Source organism: Ambystoma mexicanum, chromosome 2q (assembly GCF_040938575.1).
Source record: "Ambystoma mexicanum isolate Mex_15411 chromosome 2q, UKY_AmexF1_1, whole genome shotgun sequence".
NCBI classification, from domain to species: Eukaryota; Metazoa; Chordata; class Amphibia; order Caudata; family Ambystomatidae; genus Ambystoma; species Ambystoma mexicanum.
The window spans coordinates 328,835,012-328,853,718 of record NC_090924.1 but is presented as its reverse complement, the minus strand read 5'-3'; the positions used below and the strand labels follow the sequence as shown (position 1 = coordinate 328,853,718).

Sequence of the window (18,707 nt, the reverse complement as noted above, 5' to 3'; positions counted from 1 at the left end):
GGTAGGCCTGAGATCCAGGGATGGAGCTGGGCAACTGTTGGGGGTTGGTAGGGAGGGGGGAGGGAGGGAGTTGTGTGCTGTGGGGTGGGGATGGGGAAGGGGGTCTTTGTTTGTAACTTGTCAGGGAAGAGCCGGAAAATTGATTACTAGGGGGAGCATCGGGAGAAAGGTTGGGATGGGAACGGCCCGAACAGATGGCGTCGGGTAATCTCAGAGTTGTGACCTGGAATGTACGGGGCCTCAACAGCTACCTGAAACGAAATAAAGTAATGCTGTATTTAAAGAGAATGCGCATAGATATAGCCCTGCTACAGGAGACACACCTTACTAGGGAGAAGCAGGAGGTGGTTAAGAAGAAATGGAAGGGCACTGTGGTAGGGGCTGCATATTCGGTGTATGCTAGAGGGGTCATCACGTGGGTGGCGCCGCATGTGCCGTTCCAGTTGCTTGGCTCCACGGCAGACCCGGAGGGTAGGATGGTGGTGGTCAGGGGCCTCTTGGAAAATAGGGAAGTGCACATTGTAAACGTGTATGCCCCTAACAATGATACGGCAGCTTACTTTAGGACTCTTTACAGTAAACTAGGGCCCCTGGCAGGGGGTACGGTAGTGTGGGGGGGGGACTTTAATTGCACTCTGAATCCCAGGATGGACAGATCAAAGGACAGGGCGGGAAAAACGGCGCCGGCGGCCAGAGCGCTGGGAACATTATTGAAAGACCTAAGCCTAGAGGATGTATGGAGGAGGTTGCACCCAGAGGATAGGCAATATTCACACTACGCAGCGCCACATAATTTGCACACCAGGCTAGATTATATATTTGTAACGGCCAAGATAGCGGGAGACATAGTGGGAGCGGAATATAGGGCCCGAGTATTGTCTGACCACTCGCCCCTGGTAGTGGAGTGGAGACACCAACCCCCAAGACCGCGGATCCCAACATGGAGGCTCAGGACCGAGGCGTTGCAGGACGAGGGGTTCCGGGAGGGCCTACGGGACGCCATCGAAGAATATTTTGATATAAACATGGGTAGTGTACGTTCTGTGGGCACCCTGTGGGAAGCGTTCAAAGTGGTGGTGCACGGGGTGGCCATTTCTAAGGCTAAAGGGCTCCAGGGGGGTGTAGAAAGGGAACTCCAAGCAGCGGAAAGGGAGCTAGAGGAGCTTGCGCGTTATGAAAACGCCGCCCACGACAACAGAACTAGGATAAAAGAATTACAGGCTACCTGCAGTGAACTCTGGGACAGGCTGTGCAGACTTAATTACAGGAAATATACAGAGAGGATACATGCAGGGGGCGACAAGCCGGGCAGATTGCTAGCCTGGCTGTATAAGAGTGAGACCACCCGCTCGGTGATCAGTGAGGTCAAGGATGAGGGAGGTTGCATGTGCAACACCCAAGAGGAGATAAACAAGCAGTTCCATAAGTTTTATAGACACCTGTACAAGGACACAGGGGAGGATATGTGCCAAGTTATACTTGACACACGGGGGACATCGAGTTGCCCACCCTAGATGACCTAGAACGCGCAGAATTAGACGCACCTGTCACCTCAGATGAGCTGGAGGTGGTGATCCAGAACCTGCCCACATGCAAGGCACCTGGTTCAGACGGACTGCCTAGTGAGTTCTACAAAACATATATGCAGGAGCTAATCCAACCACTGCTTGCCACTTTCAACGAGGCCTACGAACAGGGGGAACTCCCGTTGTCCCTCCGCGAGGCCGTGATCATCCCACTCTTGAAACCGGGTAAGCCGGCCGAGGAGTGCGGGTCCTATAGACCATTGTCCATGCTCAACCAGGACAGCAAAATACTCACTGCGGTGCTAGCCAACAGGTTGAAGAGGGTGATAGGGAAGCTGATACACCCAGACCAGACCGGTTACGTCCCGGGCAGAAACATTACAGATAACCACAGGAGGCTACACCATGTTATTGACCAAACTGAAGGGGATTCGGGCGAGCTAGCCATAGTGTCACTAGACGCGGTTAAAGCTTTTGATTCGGTAAGATGGCCCTGGTTGAAGGCGGCTCTGAAGGGATATGGAATAGGACCGGGGTACCTCAGGTGGGTCCAGCTGCTCTATAGCGCCCCGCTGGCGAGAGTCAAAACGGGGTCCACAATCTCAGACACCTGGCAACTTAGTAGAGGGACCAGACAGGGGTGCCCCTGGTCGCCCATGCTATATATACTAGCATTAGAGCCGTTGGCAATATGCCTGCGTCATCAATATGGGGAGGTGGGCATAAGCACGGGTAGCGGTAGGCACCTGATATCACTATATGCAGATGACATGCTTCTCTACTTGCGTTATCCGGAAGAAAATCTGCAGTACGTGTTAGAGGTAATGGAACGATATGCTGCCCTTTCTGGTATATCGGTGAATCTCAAAAAGTCCAGCCTCTTTCCTCTGGGCAGATACAGGAGTGTCCCGTTGCAGAGGTTACCTATCCTACCGATTCCATGGCAGACGGAGACATTCAGGTATCTGGGATTAAATATCTACCACAAAATAGAAGCAGAACACAAACATAATACGGAAAGAGCGTTAGAAGGGATTAAGAATAGCATGGTGTTCTGGGCCAGATTGCCTCTGACCATGATAGGGAGAGCGGCTTTGCTTAAGATGGTGGTCTTGCCTAGACTTTTGCACTTTTTTGTGAACGTCCCATTTTTGATACCAAGAAGCCTATTCGTAAAATTACATGGCATGTGCAGGGGCTTTCTATGGGGTAACTCCAGGAACAGGGTGGCCCTGTGGAAGCTCCAGAACCCGTATGACAAGGGGGGCATAGGCCTGCCAAATTTTGAGTTCTACTACCTGGCGGGGCAGCTGCTGTATGTGGCTAGGTGGCTTTCAGCAGAAGACTCGGCGGAGGTGCGGCTCCTGCATGGAGATTCAGCCCCATACTTCCTGCAAGAAGTGGTGTGGTTGCGTAGAGATAAAATGGTGGGCAAGGGACAGCTGTTGAGGCTGGGCTGGGAGATCTGGCAAAGGACTTGGAGGATGATGGGAGATCAGGAGCCGTACTCCCGGCAGGCCCCATTGGTGGCTCTGTGCGGGAACGACTCTCAGCTATTCGAAGCAGTCCGGAGATACTGGGAGCAGGTAGGCCTGGCCACCCTCGGAGACATATGGCAGGATGGCGAGGCACTGGACTTCCAGAAGTTGCAGGAAGAGACGGGGGTGCATGAAGGCCAATATATAACTCACGCTAGGCTCGTTAAAAAGACTAGAGAAAGATGGCCCGAGACAGTGCTAGCGGAGGACCCTGAGGCCTCCCTGGAAACTATGTATGATGTGTCAGAGGGCGGGCACGAAATCTCGAGGATATATGAACTCCTACGGGTGAGGGCGGGGAAGGAGTTGCTCCAACTAAGACAGGATTGGGAAGAGGAGGTGGGAGGACCTATGACAGATGGGCAATGGGAGTGGGCACAGAGATACCATAAAAAGGTATCCCGAAATGCTAGATTCCAACAACTCCAGCTGTACGTTACTCACAGGGCCTACCTGACCCCCGGGAAGATTGCAAGGTTTGGGGGACTAGCCACGCAGCAATGCCCCAGGTGTGGGGAGGTGGATGCAGGGCTGCTACATATGTTCTGGGCTTGCCCGGAAGTGCTCAGGTTTTGGTATGAGGTCAAAACGAAGCTGGCTGGCGGGGGAGTGGTGCTGGATGTGGAATCGGCTTGGTCATGCATGCTAGGGCTTTTTACCAGACCCAGACACTCCAAACACATAAGCAAGATGAAGGACCTGGCTTATGTTCTGGCCAAGCGCAGGATTGCAATGGGCTGGAAGGCGGCCCATCGACCCAGGGTGGAGCTATGGTGGGCAGACCTCCTGAAATGGGCGGAAGCTGAATCTGCAGTCTGGTTTGAAGCGGTTACCAGGGGGGGCGAGGAAGAAGTGGGGCCCCTGCTGGCCTGGCGGCAACTGGTGACCTCTATGGTTAATTCCTGCCAGGGTAACAACGAAACAGAAGATTCGGGCAATGACCGTTTAAGTGCTGTACTACCCGATAACGCTCCAGTAGAAGACATGGGAGATTTGGCTCTAGTTTAAGGGGGGGGTGATTTGGGGAGTTCTAATGGAAACTGAATGGCACAATGATGTTTTTTTTTGTATATTGAAACAGTTGAAATGTGTGTTTTTGTTTGGTTTTGAAATTTGAATAAAAATAAATTTAAAAAAAAAAAAAAAACACCAACTTGCTGCTTGGAGAAGCAACTCACCCTGAGGGAGTTGGAGACAGATGAGCGAAGAGATTGAGAAGGAGGATATTTAGGAAGAGAGTTGAAGGTATTGAGGCCCCAGGCCACAGAAGGCCTTGTGGACAATGCAGAGGGTTTTGAACTTAATCCTCGCCGCCACTGGGAGCCAGTGCAGAGATTTCAGTCCTGGAGAGATACGATCCCTGGGCTTGAGGCCAAGGACAAGTCTTGCAGTCCTGTTTGGATGAGTTACACAGGGTGGAGAGTAGAGGCAGGCAGATTTAGTAAGAGGCTGTTGCAGTAGTCCAGCCTAGAGAGAACCAGGGCTCTGGAGACAGGGAGCTTCTGGGGGAAGGAGAGGAAAGGAAGAATACCTCTGAGGAGGTGCAGCTGGTAGTGTGACTTCTTAGAGACATCAGAGATGTGAGGAGAGAGGGAAAGTGTGGAGTCGAAGATGACCCCAAGGTTTTTGGCCTCACAGGTGGGAGCAGGAAGAGGGCCAAGAGAGGCCGGCCGGAGATTGACAGGAAAGGAGGGAGCAGGTGTGCCGATGAGGAGAATCTCGGTCTTACTGGCCTTAAGGCAGAGATCATTGGTGGCACACCACTCCTGGAAGGCGGACAGACAGTCAGAGAAGAGAGAAGGAGAACAGGTGGCAGAAAGGAGCCTGAAAATGAGTTGTGTCATCCGCATAGCACTGAAAGTTGGGGCAGAGAGCGGCAATGTGGTGCGCAAGAAGTGCCAGGTATTGGCTGAATAGCCAGGAAGAGACATTAGACCCCTGGGGAACACCACAGGTAAAGATAGAGATAGAGATGGAGGAGAGGAAGGACCCAAGTTGGACCTGGGGGGGTCGATCGGAGAGAGGAAGGAGGTCAGCCAAGCCAGGGCCGGATGGGTGATACCCGGGTTATCACGGAGACGGGTGAGCAGGATGGCATGGTTGACTGTGTCAAGGGCAGAAGAGGGATCAAGTAAGATGAGGACACAGAGGGTGTTGGAATCAAGGTTGGAGAGCAGGTCTTCACAGATGTTCAGGAGAGTGGAATTTTCATGCTCTGGCAGCTCTGAAGACAGACTGATGGTCAAGGAGACAACCAAGAGATTCAGAGTGAAGATTAAGCTGGGAGATGGCCAGCTTTTCCAGGAGTTTGCCTAAGAAAGGAGTGATGGAGATTGGACGATAGTTAACCGGGCAGGAAGGGTCGGTCAGCAGAGGGTTTCTTAAGAAGAGTGTGCACAAGGGAGTGCTTCAGGGCAGCGGGGAAGACGCCAGTGGCGAAGGAGTGGTTTCAGAAATCAGCCAGAACAGGAGCCAGGGTGTCAATGTGGTCCTTGATGGTTTTGGAGGCACAGTGGTGAACCTGTTTTGACAAGACTTTTATAGATCGGACTTGTCTAGAAACCTTGTCTGAGGAGAACAGGGGAAAGGCAGAGAAGGAGGGAGGAGAGGTGGCCGAAGAAGGGCCAGAGAAAGAGCAGGGACTAGAGGGAGGAGCGGAAGAGAAAGAGGACAGGATGTCCTGAGTTTTAGAGATGAAATGAGAAGCCAGGGCGGTGCAGAGGGCCTGGGAGGGGACAGGAGAGGTAGAGACTGCAGCAGGATTGGCCAGTCCCTTGCAGATTTGGTTATCTTTGCCTTACCCCCTTCTTTATCAAAGAACTGAGAAGCCCTGGCTGGTGTTGTGGGTGCCTGGTTTTGGTTGTGTGACACAATGCCTGAGTCAGCCCTGACGGAAACTGGAATGAATGCAGTGTAGTGCACTGAAAGGCTGGGCAGCAGTCCCCAATCTACATCCTGTGTTGTGTGTGTGTCTGATTTCTGGTGAATGGCCTGAATGCATGTGAGCCTGATTGGCTGCTGCCTGCATGAATGCACTTGTGTGGGATTGGCTGACTGAGCAGTCTGGAGCTACATCTCATCATCTAATCCGAAAGGACTGAAACAGAGAGGACCTGGATAGGCAACCTCTACCTGTAGCTAAGAGGGAACATCGTGCAACTGCTGCTGTTCACCCAAAGTGTCCTGGAAGCCAGTCCTGTGTGCCTGCCATCCGGAAAAGGAATCCTTGTGGGTCCAGAAGAGGAGTGCCTCGACATCTTGAAGCCAAGAGGTCCATCTGTGTTGCCCAGGGTCCAGAGGAGTGTTTGTGACCGCTAGAAGCCAAGTCGCTGAATACTGCAAAGAAGAGGGGGTAACCTGGCATTGTGCTACCCGACACACAGAGCGGTGACAGTTCCAAACAACTGAAGAATCCTTCAACGGGCACCTCAGCCACGACATCCATCCACTTTCACACGCCTGAGAAGATCCAGGGTCGCTGTCTGCAGAGGAGTATCTGTCAGTGGGTTTCCCACCACCAAAATCCAAAGTAGACTTCCCAAGCATCCAGACTTGGTGATGGTCTGCAGTCCAGTTCAGTGGTCATGTCCAGGTCACCAGAAGCCATCCTGAGGTCCTTGCTGCAGCTGCAGCGCCGAAGAACCAAAATGTGGTAAAACAAAAAATCCCAAAACCTGACTCCTACTTCTGCCACTACACCCGTCATCACCAAAAAAGGCCACCAAAGGTCTTATCTCATTCAGCCAGGCCTTATCGAGGTCCACAGCAAGTTTCACCTTTGTGGGACATCCAGAGCTGGCGTAGCAACCCGACATCGGAGACCACCGTAAAAGCCCTGCCTTGCTGACTTCCCGACACTGCTTGGTTCCCTTCTTCTTCTCGACACCGACAAACCAGCAACTCCATCTTTCAAGGGGGGAGGGGTGTTCATCCTCAAGGCGTCTCGTCGAGTAATGCCAACAAACTCGACCACTTCCCTTGCCAAGGCACCAAAGGTACTGTGACAAGGAAGAGCATCTTCCATCCTCAGGATTCGTCCAGGGGTCCCAGATTCGTCTTGGATCCTGTTCTCCTGTGGCTTCACAGGTACTTTGGCGTAGGGATCTGTAGAAAGAGGAGCAGACTATTAATGAACATATTTGAACTGGGCTGTAATATACAACTTAAAATACACTTTAACTTTTCCTTACAGGTTGCCCAGGTGCGGGGATCCTGCCATAGTGTTGCATTTTTATCCTAAAGAAAGCATCGTGCCTATGTTCTAATGATTACCTGCCTTTGTACAGTAATGTTCTATGAGTTAAACATTGCCTAATGATGTAAATGGTTTTTGGTAACCAACAGTAGTTGGTGCATTATAAGTTAATTTAAAGGTAATACTGGTACCACATAGAACTGTACAGATTAAGTTAAACTATCTGTTTAGATTTCTAGTACAAAGTGAGTCTTATTTATATGTATATATCTACCTGACTTTTATCCTAATAAAAGTACGGTAGTATCACCTAACCTGGTGTGTGGATATTCCATTGTGGGAAGCTTCAGGGATTCATTGTGACTGGCCTGCATCACCACTCTTGCGTCTCAGCCTGGCTGCTCACCCAACGTTACCAATTGTGAGCCTTCGCTGGGGTGCTCTGTGCCTCTATCCCACCTATATAGTGGATACAGATACCCCCCCTCCAGTTTTTACAGCCTCCTAGTTTGGTGGTACGGTAAAAGTGGCAGTAATTCTGTTACCGCCACTTTTACCTTTGTCCGCCAGACTTATAATGAGCCCCATTGTATCCATCAAAATCAACGTTACCTTTTAGGTTACGTAACTGATTCTTGTAAAGGATGCTGTCTACTTTGCAGATTCCTTATCTTTGTATGATTCACGCAGCAGTACCTAACAATTTAGTAAGGAGGGTCCTCAGATGCACCAGGACAATTAGAAGTCACAACCAAAGATGTCCTGCACTATGGGTCTTCCAAACAAGGCCTCAGCCCCAGTGTCTGAATCCAGAAAGTAGTGTCTCCCAAATGTGTGCAGAGTCGACCTAGTCACCACCCTGCAAATCGCCTAGAACCTGCTCCTTCTATGGAAAGCAATCTTAGCCTCTTATGACGAAGTTTGAGCGTAGCCTCATAGAAAAGTCTAATGCATGTGGGATTTCATCAGGAGGAGATCTATTTTGCCTCAGCCACTCCTCTGGGTGCATGGTCAAATGCCACAAGCAGTTGCCTGTCCGTTCTGTACTTGTTTGACTTGGCAATGAAAATCCATAAGGGCCCTAAATTGGTCCAGCATTTCCTCCACCTTAGATGGATGCAGCGTTGGAAAGACGGGCAAAGGTTTTATTGACTGATTGATATGGAATTCAGTAATCACCTGTAGAAAAGGTGGCTTTGCCTGATGCATCATTCTGTCCTTTGAGAATCCTGAGGCTTGTCAGCTGATAGCACCTGAAACTGATTTACCTGACTTGCTGATGTTGTGGCCACCAAAAAGTGAGGAACTTGAAGTTGCAGTGTGCAGCAGTTTGAATGGTGGTGCCATCAAATTTGCATGGACCAAGTTCTATTCCCACTGCATTTGGATGTATGGTGCTGTTTAATATTGGATATAACGCCCTTTAGAAAAAGAATCGCCTAAGGAACCATAAAAAAGGCCCTGCCCCTGAGATCTGCATAAAGATGTATATCGCAGCCAGGTATGCCACATGGTAGAGACCTACAGTCCCCCCTTCACTAGTGAAAATACAAAATTCAGACCCTTGCCACCAAGGTCAATTCTGTTGATCACACCATGTGCAAAAGCATAGCCACTTGCTGCGTAGCCCCCATCATAAGGTCCAGAGCTTCTTTAGATGGGTCATGGCATTGAAACCTCAGGCAATCAGAAGCCAGGCGTGAAGCTAGAGGCTGCCCAGTTGCAGATGGCAAATTCTGCCCAACCCCTGCATCAGCAGTTCTTTAAATACCAGAATCCTCCAGGACTCTCCACGGTTCAAGTTGTGCAGGTCTGTATACCACACTCTCTGGGGCCTCCAAGATCATCAACCCTATATGGAACCTGAGCTTCCTCAAGGCGAACTACAGCAATCATGGAAGGTTCCTTGTGGCGTTTACATCTGCAAGAGGAGTTAGCGAGTTACAGGCTCTTTGTGCTAATTAATATGTTATCGAGATTATGTTGTCCTTTGGACTCCCCCATTCTTTTTGTCCAAGGCTGTTGTGGAATGTCATATTAATCAAGGAAGGGTCTCGGGAGGATAGCTCGGGGGCAAAGCGCTCCCCCTGGAAGCAAGGCGACGCGGAGCAACACAGGTTCGATCCCCGGGTCCGTGCTTGGAAACCTCTGGGTATTAAGCGCATTATAAATCACCAATCATAATCATGTCCTTACCAGTATTCTTTTCTGAACCTTCTTCTGATGCAGAAAGAGTCCTCCATAGGTTAGACATCAGGAGTGCACTCCCATTTTACCTTAACAGGACAAAGGACTTCAGAGCATCTTCAAGGCTTTGTTTTGTTTGCCAGTTCTAAGAAGGCATCTAAAGTCACCATTTCCAGGTGGATAGTTTTCTGAATGTTAGAGACTTATTACATTCAAGGTCATCCTCCAATGAAACGTCTTCATGCCCATCTTGTGAGGACAAAGGCAGCCTCTGCTGCCTTTCAGAAATATGTCCCAGGGCAGCCCATAGTAAAGTCAGGTACTTGGGCTTCCCTGTCAGTTTTCTGCAAATGCTGCTGCCTTGACTTCCAGAGCTGAGTCTCAGTTGGGACAAGCGGTTTTCAATAATCTCTTTAAATAACATGAAATTAGAACCATCCACCAATAATTCTATTCCAGTGCTGGGTAATCTCCCATAAATATGTAGGAAAGGGGACAGGAGTGTAGGAGTAATACAATGTTACTCAACGTAGTGACTAAAGTCTTCTTGTCAAGAGTCCCCTTTCAACCATACGCCCTCCCACCTGAAAATATCCTTTGTTACTCTATGACCTTGATGATCGGAAAAGGACTGAAGGGCAGGGCACAGGAAGGTGGGGTTAAGGCTAGACAGGTGCGGCTCACGCGTAAAACTAAAAAAGGTCACATGTTTTTTGTTATGTTATGTTACTTGGCATTTATATAGCGCTTTATATATCATTGGTATGACCTCAAAGCGCTGGTAGCTTGAACGCCCTCGGGAACCGTAGTTCAAATTAGTAGAGAGGGGTAGTGTCGTATGGTGCGTGGGTGCACCGGATATGTTTGCAGCTGCTGTAGTTGTTGGATGATAGCTGCTTCCTAGCGATAGGTGTGGTGCTGATGATATCAGTTGGATGTGTGCAGTCTGGTGGGTGGACACCCAGACTGGGTTCTGGCTGCGCTAGGCCTGAGGAACACCTATGTGAACAGCTAGCCAGAAGGTGCTGAGCTAGCTGCGTTTTATTAGGGTGATGAGGTGTTCATGGGGTCGTATTCGTATGTGAACAGCTAGGCCGAATTAACAGGGGTATAGCTGTGTTCTAGCTGAATGATGGTGTATAGTAGAGTGTAAGTGTAGTGGTGAGGTATGGTGGTTATCTGTAAAAGCGCCTTGAACCTTAGATCTTAGACCTGGCGCGTGGGCAGGACGGTGGGGCATACATAGCAACATACATATATATAGCGACAGGGGTGGATACAGGTATATATGGGGATACAGATATATATGGGGATACAGATATATCGCATATATAGGAGGATACATATATATGGCAGCAACATGGGAGCAGGTGCACGGTGATACGTGTGGTACATCCACTCAGTCCAATTCCGTCCACTCTGTCTGGTTCCATCCTCTCTGTCCGGTTCCATCCACTCTCTCCCGTTCCATTTATTCCACCCAGTTCCATCCATTCAAAGTAGATCTTTATCCAGTTCCATTGGTGTCATCTGATTCCACCCACTCCATCCATTCGGTCATTCTATACACTCCATTCGCCTCACCCAGTTCCATCTAATACCACCCATTTCCATCCATGTCGTCCCGTTCCGTTCGAGTCATCCAATTCGATCTACTTGGTCCACTCCCTCACTCCATCCACTTCATTTCATCCGCTCCACCCGTTTGATCTGCTTCATCTACTTTCTCTGTTTCGTCCACTCGATCCGTTTTTTGGTGCTACAAAAAAATGTCCCATAAGTATTGAGGAACGTGGCAGAGCATAGGAGTACATTGTGTTCTAGCAAAACATACTCTATCTTTGGAGAATATGAGATACGACAACAGGGCACTCTGTATAAATTGGATGGGGCAGGGTGTTGTATGCTGTAAAGAATGCAGTGATCTGTCCACGTGTATAAGACGTTAGGCATTTCCCACTTTTGGAATGAGTGTAACATACGTTTGACAGATAATCTAGCTTTGAGGTCAACGAGTTATTTATGTTAGATAAATGCACCAAATGTAACAAAAATGGCGCCTTGCATAGGTGCGTGCTAGGTAGAGGACTGTGAAGGAGATCAGACATCTGACGGAATCTTCTCTGATTTAAGGATTCGGAAGATGTCAGAATGAGAGCAGAGAGAGATGGCAGTAGAATCCCACCTGCTTTATAGTATCGCGAGATGAGGGCAGCAGAGCTACACCATCCACTGTGGGGATGAGGGGAGGGCAGCACAGTTACTTTCTGTTGGCAACATTAAGAATGTTTAAAGGTGCGTCAGAGGATCTGCTTCTGAAAAGGGGTGCAAGGATTGGATACACGTATCCGCAAACGTGATAAGAGAGCTGCTCTGCTGGCATCATTATTGAAGAATGAGGTGATCGAAAGGGACGGGTTTGCACAATACAGTTGGTTGATCACAGACCTACAGAAGGGAAGCTAATTCTTGACACATTGGTAAAAGAGAAATACAGACGCACCAACAGACGCACCAACGATGAGTGGTCGGCCTCCAGAAGATTGCATATAGAAAAATACAAGATTATGAATAAAGTGAATGTATTGGGAATAGTGTGAACCAGGAGAGCGGATGGGAGAACATTGAGGTTTGAAATGGAAAGCTGCTGTAGGGGATATGATCTTTAGGGAATGAGAGGAATGCAGGACAAATGTCAGGATCTTCACAAGAGGCCAAATGCACACAAACACAGGAGGGTATTTGCAAGGCAGGGGGGGAGGTAAACAGAATGCAGATGCTAATGATGGAAAGGGAAAGAAGTGTGTCTCGGCATCGGCGTGAAAATAGGGAATTAGTACAGACATCATGACCTGACTGGGGCCCAAACTAGTGAGGCCTGTAATTGTGTTCATGTCTCCTAAGTGGCATGTTAGACTGCAAATAGCACAGGCCAGTCACTGAGTGGCAGGTCCGCACATGTTTTGCAAATGTGTAGGTTTAATGGAGAACATTATGGAGGCTGAGAGGCGGAGCGTGGGTGAGGTGATTGTAATTTTAACCAACTCGCTCTTATAGAGCCGAGTGGTTACCCAGGCCGCATGTCAGTACATGTGTATATCATGAATAGTTGAGGAATGAAAGCTACGAAAGAATGTTTGAATTCCATGGACTCGTGCAGGGTAAACTGCATTTCCTTTGTTCCCAAAAATGCACACATAATTAGGAAAAAATATAAAATATTTAAAGCATAATCTGTAAAAAGGGTGTTGGCTGTTTTTTTGGCAGTTTGAAATGTGCTCCCCCGGTGGTTCATGTGAACGTGTACTACCATACTAAATATTTACTTAAATATGAATACAATTAAAAACCAGCATTAGCAATGTCAACTGTTTCTTTGTGTAGGCATAGGAATGTCACTTGCCAGGCACTGCTGAACTGGTATTAAATAGCCATTGATGGTAGCAGGTGCAAAATGGTGCTAGTACCTGGCTAATAGCATTGCCTGGCAAATGCCTAATATTTATTATACACAAGTCAAAGCTGTTGGCTTTGACAATCCTTGTTTCCAACAGGACTTCCGTGCAGGCCATGCAGAGTGCTTATAAATCGGTTCTATGTGATTGCCTGGAGATTTTTTAATTGAGGGAACGAACATTCATCGAATTAATTTATTTTGTAGGACATTTTACCGCAAATGTATGCGGGTGGGGGGATCCCCCAACAGTCCTCTCCAACCCCCTCTAGCTTTTTTTATTATCCCAACTCACCCTCCCCACACATTTGTGGTAAAATGTGTTAAAAACATGTTTTTATGATTTCTCCCTCGATGGGAAAACCTGGAATGGAATCTACCTATCTCTATAAATCGAGTGACGGAAGGCAGACCTAATTAAGACATTTATATTACCCCAGTAGCACATTTACAGTCATTAGAAAAAACACTGGCAGGCACTTCAAGTGCAAAGTTTGATGCTATAGCTTGATGAAAATGAGCTCAAAGAGTTCCCAAGAGGAGGTGCTTTGGCCAGGGAGGGGCAGGAACTGGTTGGGAATGGACATAGAGAGTAGCGTGGCCATGGCAGTCAATGGGTGGGCAAATAACCCAACACCTACAGGCTTTGTGTCACTCCTCGTATGCCCCTTTTCCCTATCTGGACTCTAATGCAATATGGCTTATAGGTGGCCAAACCGAAAAGAACAAGATCAATAAAAGGGCCAACAGTAACCTAAAAAGATGAGATTTCTGTATATCCTGCAGTCGTAGGTTATCACAGCAGGGCCTACGCAGCCTGTCCTCCCTCCAAGATGGGCCGATTGAGTTGGGTAATAACACCTATTATTACAGCCCTTAAAAACAGAAGGAATCGGCCACGAGGCTCTATATATCAAGGGGGTACATCTGTTAGCAAGAGAATGCCTAGTATTCTAGAGTACTTTGGACATATGTTTACTGGCTCCCATTTATTCCCCAGCTGTCCAGGTAGAACAGGCCGCTGGTGAATGCCCAGCTGTGAAACGCAGGCCAACGAAGAAAGCGTTGAAAGTTGCCTATGAGTCCTCCCAGAATGAGGTCGTCTGCCAGGATCCCCAGGAGGACATCAAGCAGCCCAAATGGGAGCCAAAGAACTGGAGAGAGCAACTGGCCAACATCAGGGAGATGCGCAGGGAAAAGGGCGCGCCTGTGGATGTGATGGGCGCTGAGAAGTGTTGTGACCGCACCGCACCTCCTGAGGTAACACTGGCTTGGTAAAATAACACTACGTTTGCTAAACATTTTCCCAAGAGTTGATAAAGTTATTGGGTAAGAAGGACTTTTTTTAATGATTGGATATGGTTAATTGCATGTAGTTTTGCATCGCTGCTGAGGAATAACCTATATTTTTGGCAATTAGATCAATGTTCAGATTAAGACAGAGCTCTTGAATTTTGGTTCAGCTGTTCTTTATTCTAACGAGTATTGCTGACGTATAGAATGGTACCAGCAGTGGATAATAGAATCGCAATTCAGGGGAAGGAAAAGGTGTAATCTATTTCTTGTTCCTCATGGTTTACTTGTCCTTTAAGCAGCATGGCCGAAATCGGGCACTGTCTTAGGCGGTGTCGCATCTGTGTGCCAAAACTGGCGGCGCCCCCTTTGAAGTCGCATCATTATGAGTGCTTTGAATGTGCTTAACGGCCATGTCCTGACACCGGCGAGCACTAGATCGCAGCATAAGCACACCATGTCGTAGAATCCAATTTTTTACACACGTCAGGGACACCCTGTTCTGTGTAATATGCCAGCCAGCACTCCGAGTTTACATACTATCCTGCTTCCACTCGCCTCTAATACGAGATCCCACCCGCCCCCTTGCGGTCCCCTGAATTCTTTCTCTTTCACCTGTAATTTAAAACTCACGTGCGTTTCTTTTTCAAGTGGATTAAGCGTGCACTGGACTCATTCCTTTATGCTATTCTCCTCTGGCATTCCTTGCCAAAATTAAAATTCTCAGCTGACAAATGTATATTTTCCCGGGCATTTACTTAATAAACACCGACCAGGCTCTTTAACGAAATTTCCCCAGCTAACTTGGATTCAGAATTAACAAAATGAAATGAAAATATCCCATTGTTTTTCCAACATGGAAAATTGATGATCTTGTGCTATCACCGTTGCGTTATGGAGACGGAAATTCAAATATTTGTATATATCTTGACTCGGTCAGTGTGATTGTGCCGTGTAAATGTTTGCTCTGTTTAGAAAAGGCTAACGATGTAAAGAGTAGGTCTCTCTTTGTTTGCCTATGTGACTGACTGTCACAAAATGGAAGTGTACCCTTCTTGGGGCAGTTGAATGTTCGTGTCTCTTGTGCTCTTCAAGTGTCCTTGCATTGTATACAAGCTGGAATTAGTTATTTGTGTGGCACGTTGACCTTCCTGTTTCTTTCCTCCCGCCTCCCTAGCTGCCCCAGCAGTGTGCTCAAAGGACTCCATTGTGACAATTGTTTTCAAACCATGCTTGTAGCAATCGCAACAGACGATTGCCCATGACTTTTGCTCCTGTCTCTCTGCGGCTTGAGGCCCTTTCTACAGCTGCCCTTCCAAAAAATACATGTATTGGTTTATTCAGTAAAAAATTATCATTCATCATGGTTTCTGCTGTTGGGGGAACTGCTGTACTTAATTTGGCCTGCCTAAATCTACCCTGCCATCCTTCAAAGCCAATTTGCACAGAGCCTCGTCACCCACGCCAGACGATTCGGGCACATCACCCCGACCATGGTTTCTCTCTGCTGGCTCCCTGTTGAAGGCAGGATTCATTTCAAAATGGCAAGCAATTTCATAGCGAGCCTGGAGTCTTCCAGTGACACAGGAACATGTGTGGGGGAAAGGGGACTATGGCCTAGGAGTACAGTAGTCGCTAGAGTGAGTAATTCATACATGTATTTGTACCAGCTGCAAAGATAAACAAAAACAAATAAAATTCTCCATGTACCCCATGGGAATACTCAAAAGATTTACCACAATCAACAGTCCACTCCCATTTCAACATCATCTCCTCCCTAGGATGTCACTTTCTGTTTCTATGCTGATTGTCGTAATGATAAGTCTCATTTTTAAGTAATGCCTGCATTGGGACTAATATCGCTACATCTTGCTTCGATTTAAGAAATGTACATCGGTATATTCGTCTACGTTTTTTTTTGTGATTGGTTTTGTCAAGAATGGATTACCACGTAACTTGAGTGACCCACTGACATGCACATCCAACAAGGGCATATTGGCTACCACCAACCCAAACGATCATACTGGAAGGCTTGTGTTGTTGGGTGGGGCTGGAGGCAGTGAGTGGTGTCAGTGGAAGCCTCATGGAAATGGGTAGGTGTGGCTGATGGATCACGAGAAATAAATTGATTATAGGTCTAGGTCAAACATTTTTATGGAAAGCCGTCCTTGAGGAAAGGTTTTTGAAGTCTGATCCCCCAGCCCCTAGTCACTGAGATGGCTGGTGTGGGAAAGTTTGGGGCAAGCTCTATGCCCAGCAAACACCTTCTCTAGTGACTGGGAGTAAGGGAGGGGCATGCTGCGTACCAACAGGCTACCTACCCCTACTAGAGAAACTAGTCTCTGGTATTAAGCGTGTTATAAAAGAACAGTTATAAATATAATTAAGGCTTCCATTTTTCCGTTTCTACTGATTTTTACACATAAATACAGATAGAAATCAATATGCTTTCTGTCTGTATTTATTTATAAAAATGGGGGAAAAAATAGAAAAACAGGTCTTTGTCTGGTTCTCTATGATGTCACTCATACATCTGCAATGCGATTGGCAGCATGGAGAATGTAAAAGTTGTATAAAAATAGCTTTAAGGAGTTCTTTAAATTGCTAACAGCATATATATTAAGACAGCAGCAGTCACAGGCGCAACCGTTTGTAGCTATGGAAACATTTGAGCTAGCATTTAATTACCTTTCCATTTCTTTTGCATGTGTGCTTTGATAAATGCACTTTTTATTACAATAACTACAGAAAAATATTGGTTACGAATGATCTTTTTGTATGACAAAAATAAAATGTGGATAAATAGAGAAAAAAGTCAAAAAATTAAATCTGGATCAATACACCCAGAAATGGCGGAAAAATATATCGCAAAACCGGAAGCCTTAATGATCATTATAATTGCTCTCATGCATTTCTTTGACCCTGTATATGTGTCTTAGAAGGTTGAAGTCAGATGCTTGCGTAACAATTTTCCCATTGAAGTAAACAGGAGGCCTTTTTTTTATGGAAGGCTGAAAATGTGTCACAAGAAGGGAGACACCATTGAAATGAGGGAGATATGTCACGGATGCTTATATGGCCGGTGTATCAGAGACATGACATTGCTCCGGGGGACCTTCTTTACTTTCACCCCATCCTGCACCTTATAAGAAGGTCACATTTAAGCAGCCGGTTGAGTAGTAGGAGATTGCAGGGGAGGGAAAGCTTGCAGCTATGCGATTACATCCCTTGAGGTGGTATATAGGGATCCCCTAGAGTCCTTTCATGTTTCCTAAGACCTGGATAGGTTGTAGGAGAGCTCCTACTCCATACTCCCAATGTCACATGGCAGCGGGAACACACAACTCCTCACCGGAATAGTTAAAGGCTTTTATTAAGCAAAAGTAATACATAAGACTTTTGCATGGAAATTGTTTCAGGAATGGCTGTAACATAGGTTTTTGGGAAACCTAGCATTTGAAAGCAGGATCATACATGAAGGGCATCAAATAAAAAGGCATATAGAAATGTCCATACTGGTAGGTTTCCTGCTTAGTTATTTCTATAGCTCAGTTCGTATCTTTTCTTCTGGGGACCACAAGGCCTCTCTGCCTTTTTCAGGCTTTTAGGGCATCCTCCCTTTATCAAAGTGTCCCAAAAGTCTGCCCCTTCTTGAGGTTCTCCTCTCTGTTACTTACTCCCCTCTTCCGGGCAAAGGAGCTCTTCCTATCTGTTACACCCACCCTCTCCTGGGGATCAAAGGCACTCTCTCTTCCTCTCCTCCTTCACTGTAGCACATCCCTCTTCTCTGCTCACAGGGCTCTCATTCCCCTCCAATGGAATTAAAGATGCTCCCCCTTTCTGTTACACGTTCCCTCTTCCAGGGATCAAAGTCGCTCTCTCTCGTACTACTCTTTATACCACACCTTCTCTTGGTTAAGGGGTCTCTTTCTTCTGGTCTTAAGGGGCTCTCCTTAACCTCATTGGAACACACTCCCTTTCTGGCTCACTGGCTCTCCTCCCTCTCATTGGAGCACACCCCTCTTCTGGGGTAGCAGGGGCTCAAATTTTCCTCACAGGAGTACACCCTTTTTCTGGAGTTCGGAAGCTCTTCTCTACCTCACTGCAGCACACCCTTTTCCGGGTTTCAAGGGACTCCTCTCCCCCTCACCGTAGCACCCCCCTTGTCTGGGCTCAGGGGGTTCCCCTTCTTTGGTGCTCTCCAGCTTGCTCAACAAACTCCTCTTCTCAGCCCAACAACACTGTCTGTGGATCTCAGCCTCAGTTTTAAAGCCATCACCGTCCTCCCATTGGCTAAGGCAAACCTTCACATTGATTGGCTAATTGGTTTTCTATTCCAAGTCTTTAAAAGGCCAACTACCATTTGGGATTTCTTTCAGTTTCTTTCCTGTGTTTGTCTGCTGCTCTGCTCCTACCTTGCCTCCTGGCTGTCCCCTCGGCAGAAGTTCATTTTGTGGGTTTCGGGTGTTTAAAAGGCCATCACAAAGCACAGGAAAATCTCTCGTAAATTCCCA

General features: G+C 47.5%; 1 protein-coding gene across 3 annotated transcripts in view; it reads left to right on the top strand.

The window, feature by feature from the left end:
- Window positions 1-18,707, top strand: part of NTHL1 (nth like DNA glycosylase 1) — a 275,635-nt gene that overhangs the window by 70,495 nt on the left and 186,433 nt on the right. For 2 of the 3 annotated variants that reach the window (XM_069647325.1, XM_069647326.1), the window contains exon 2: window positions 13,901-14,160. The exons of the other annotated variant lie outside the window; for it this stretch is intronic. In XM_069647325.1, coding sequence (XP_069503426.1) covers window positions 13,901-14,160 — 260 coding nt within the window. The remainder of the gene's footprint in view (window positions 1-13,900; window positions 14,161-18,707) is intronic. 3 annotated transcript variants of the gene reach the window in all.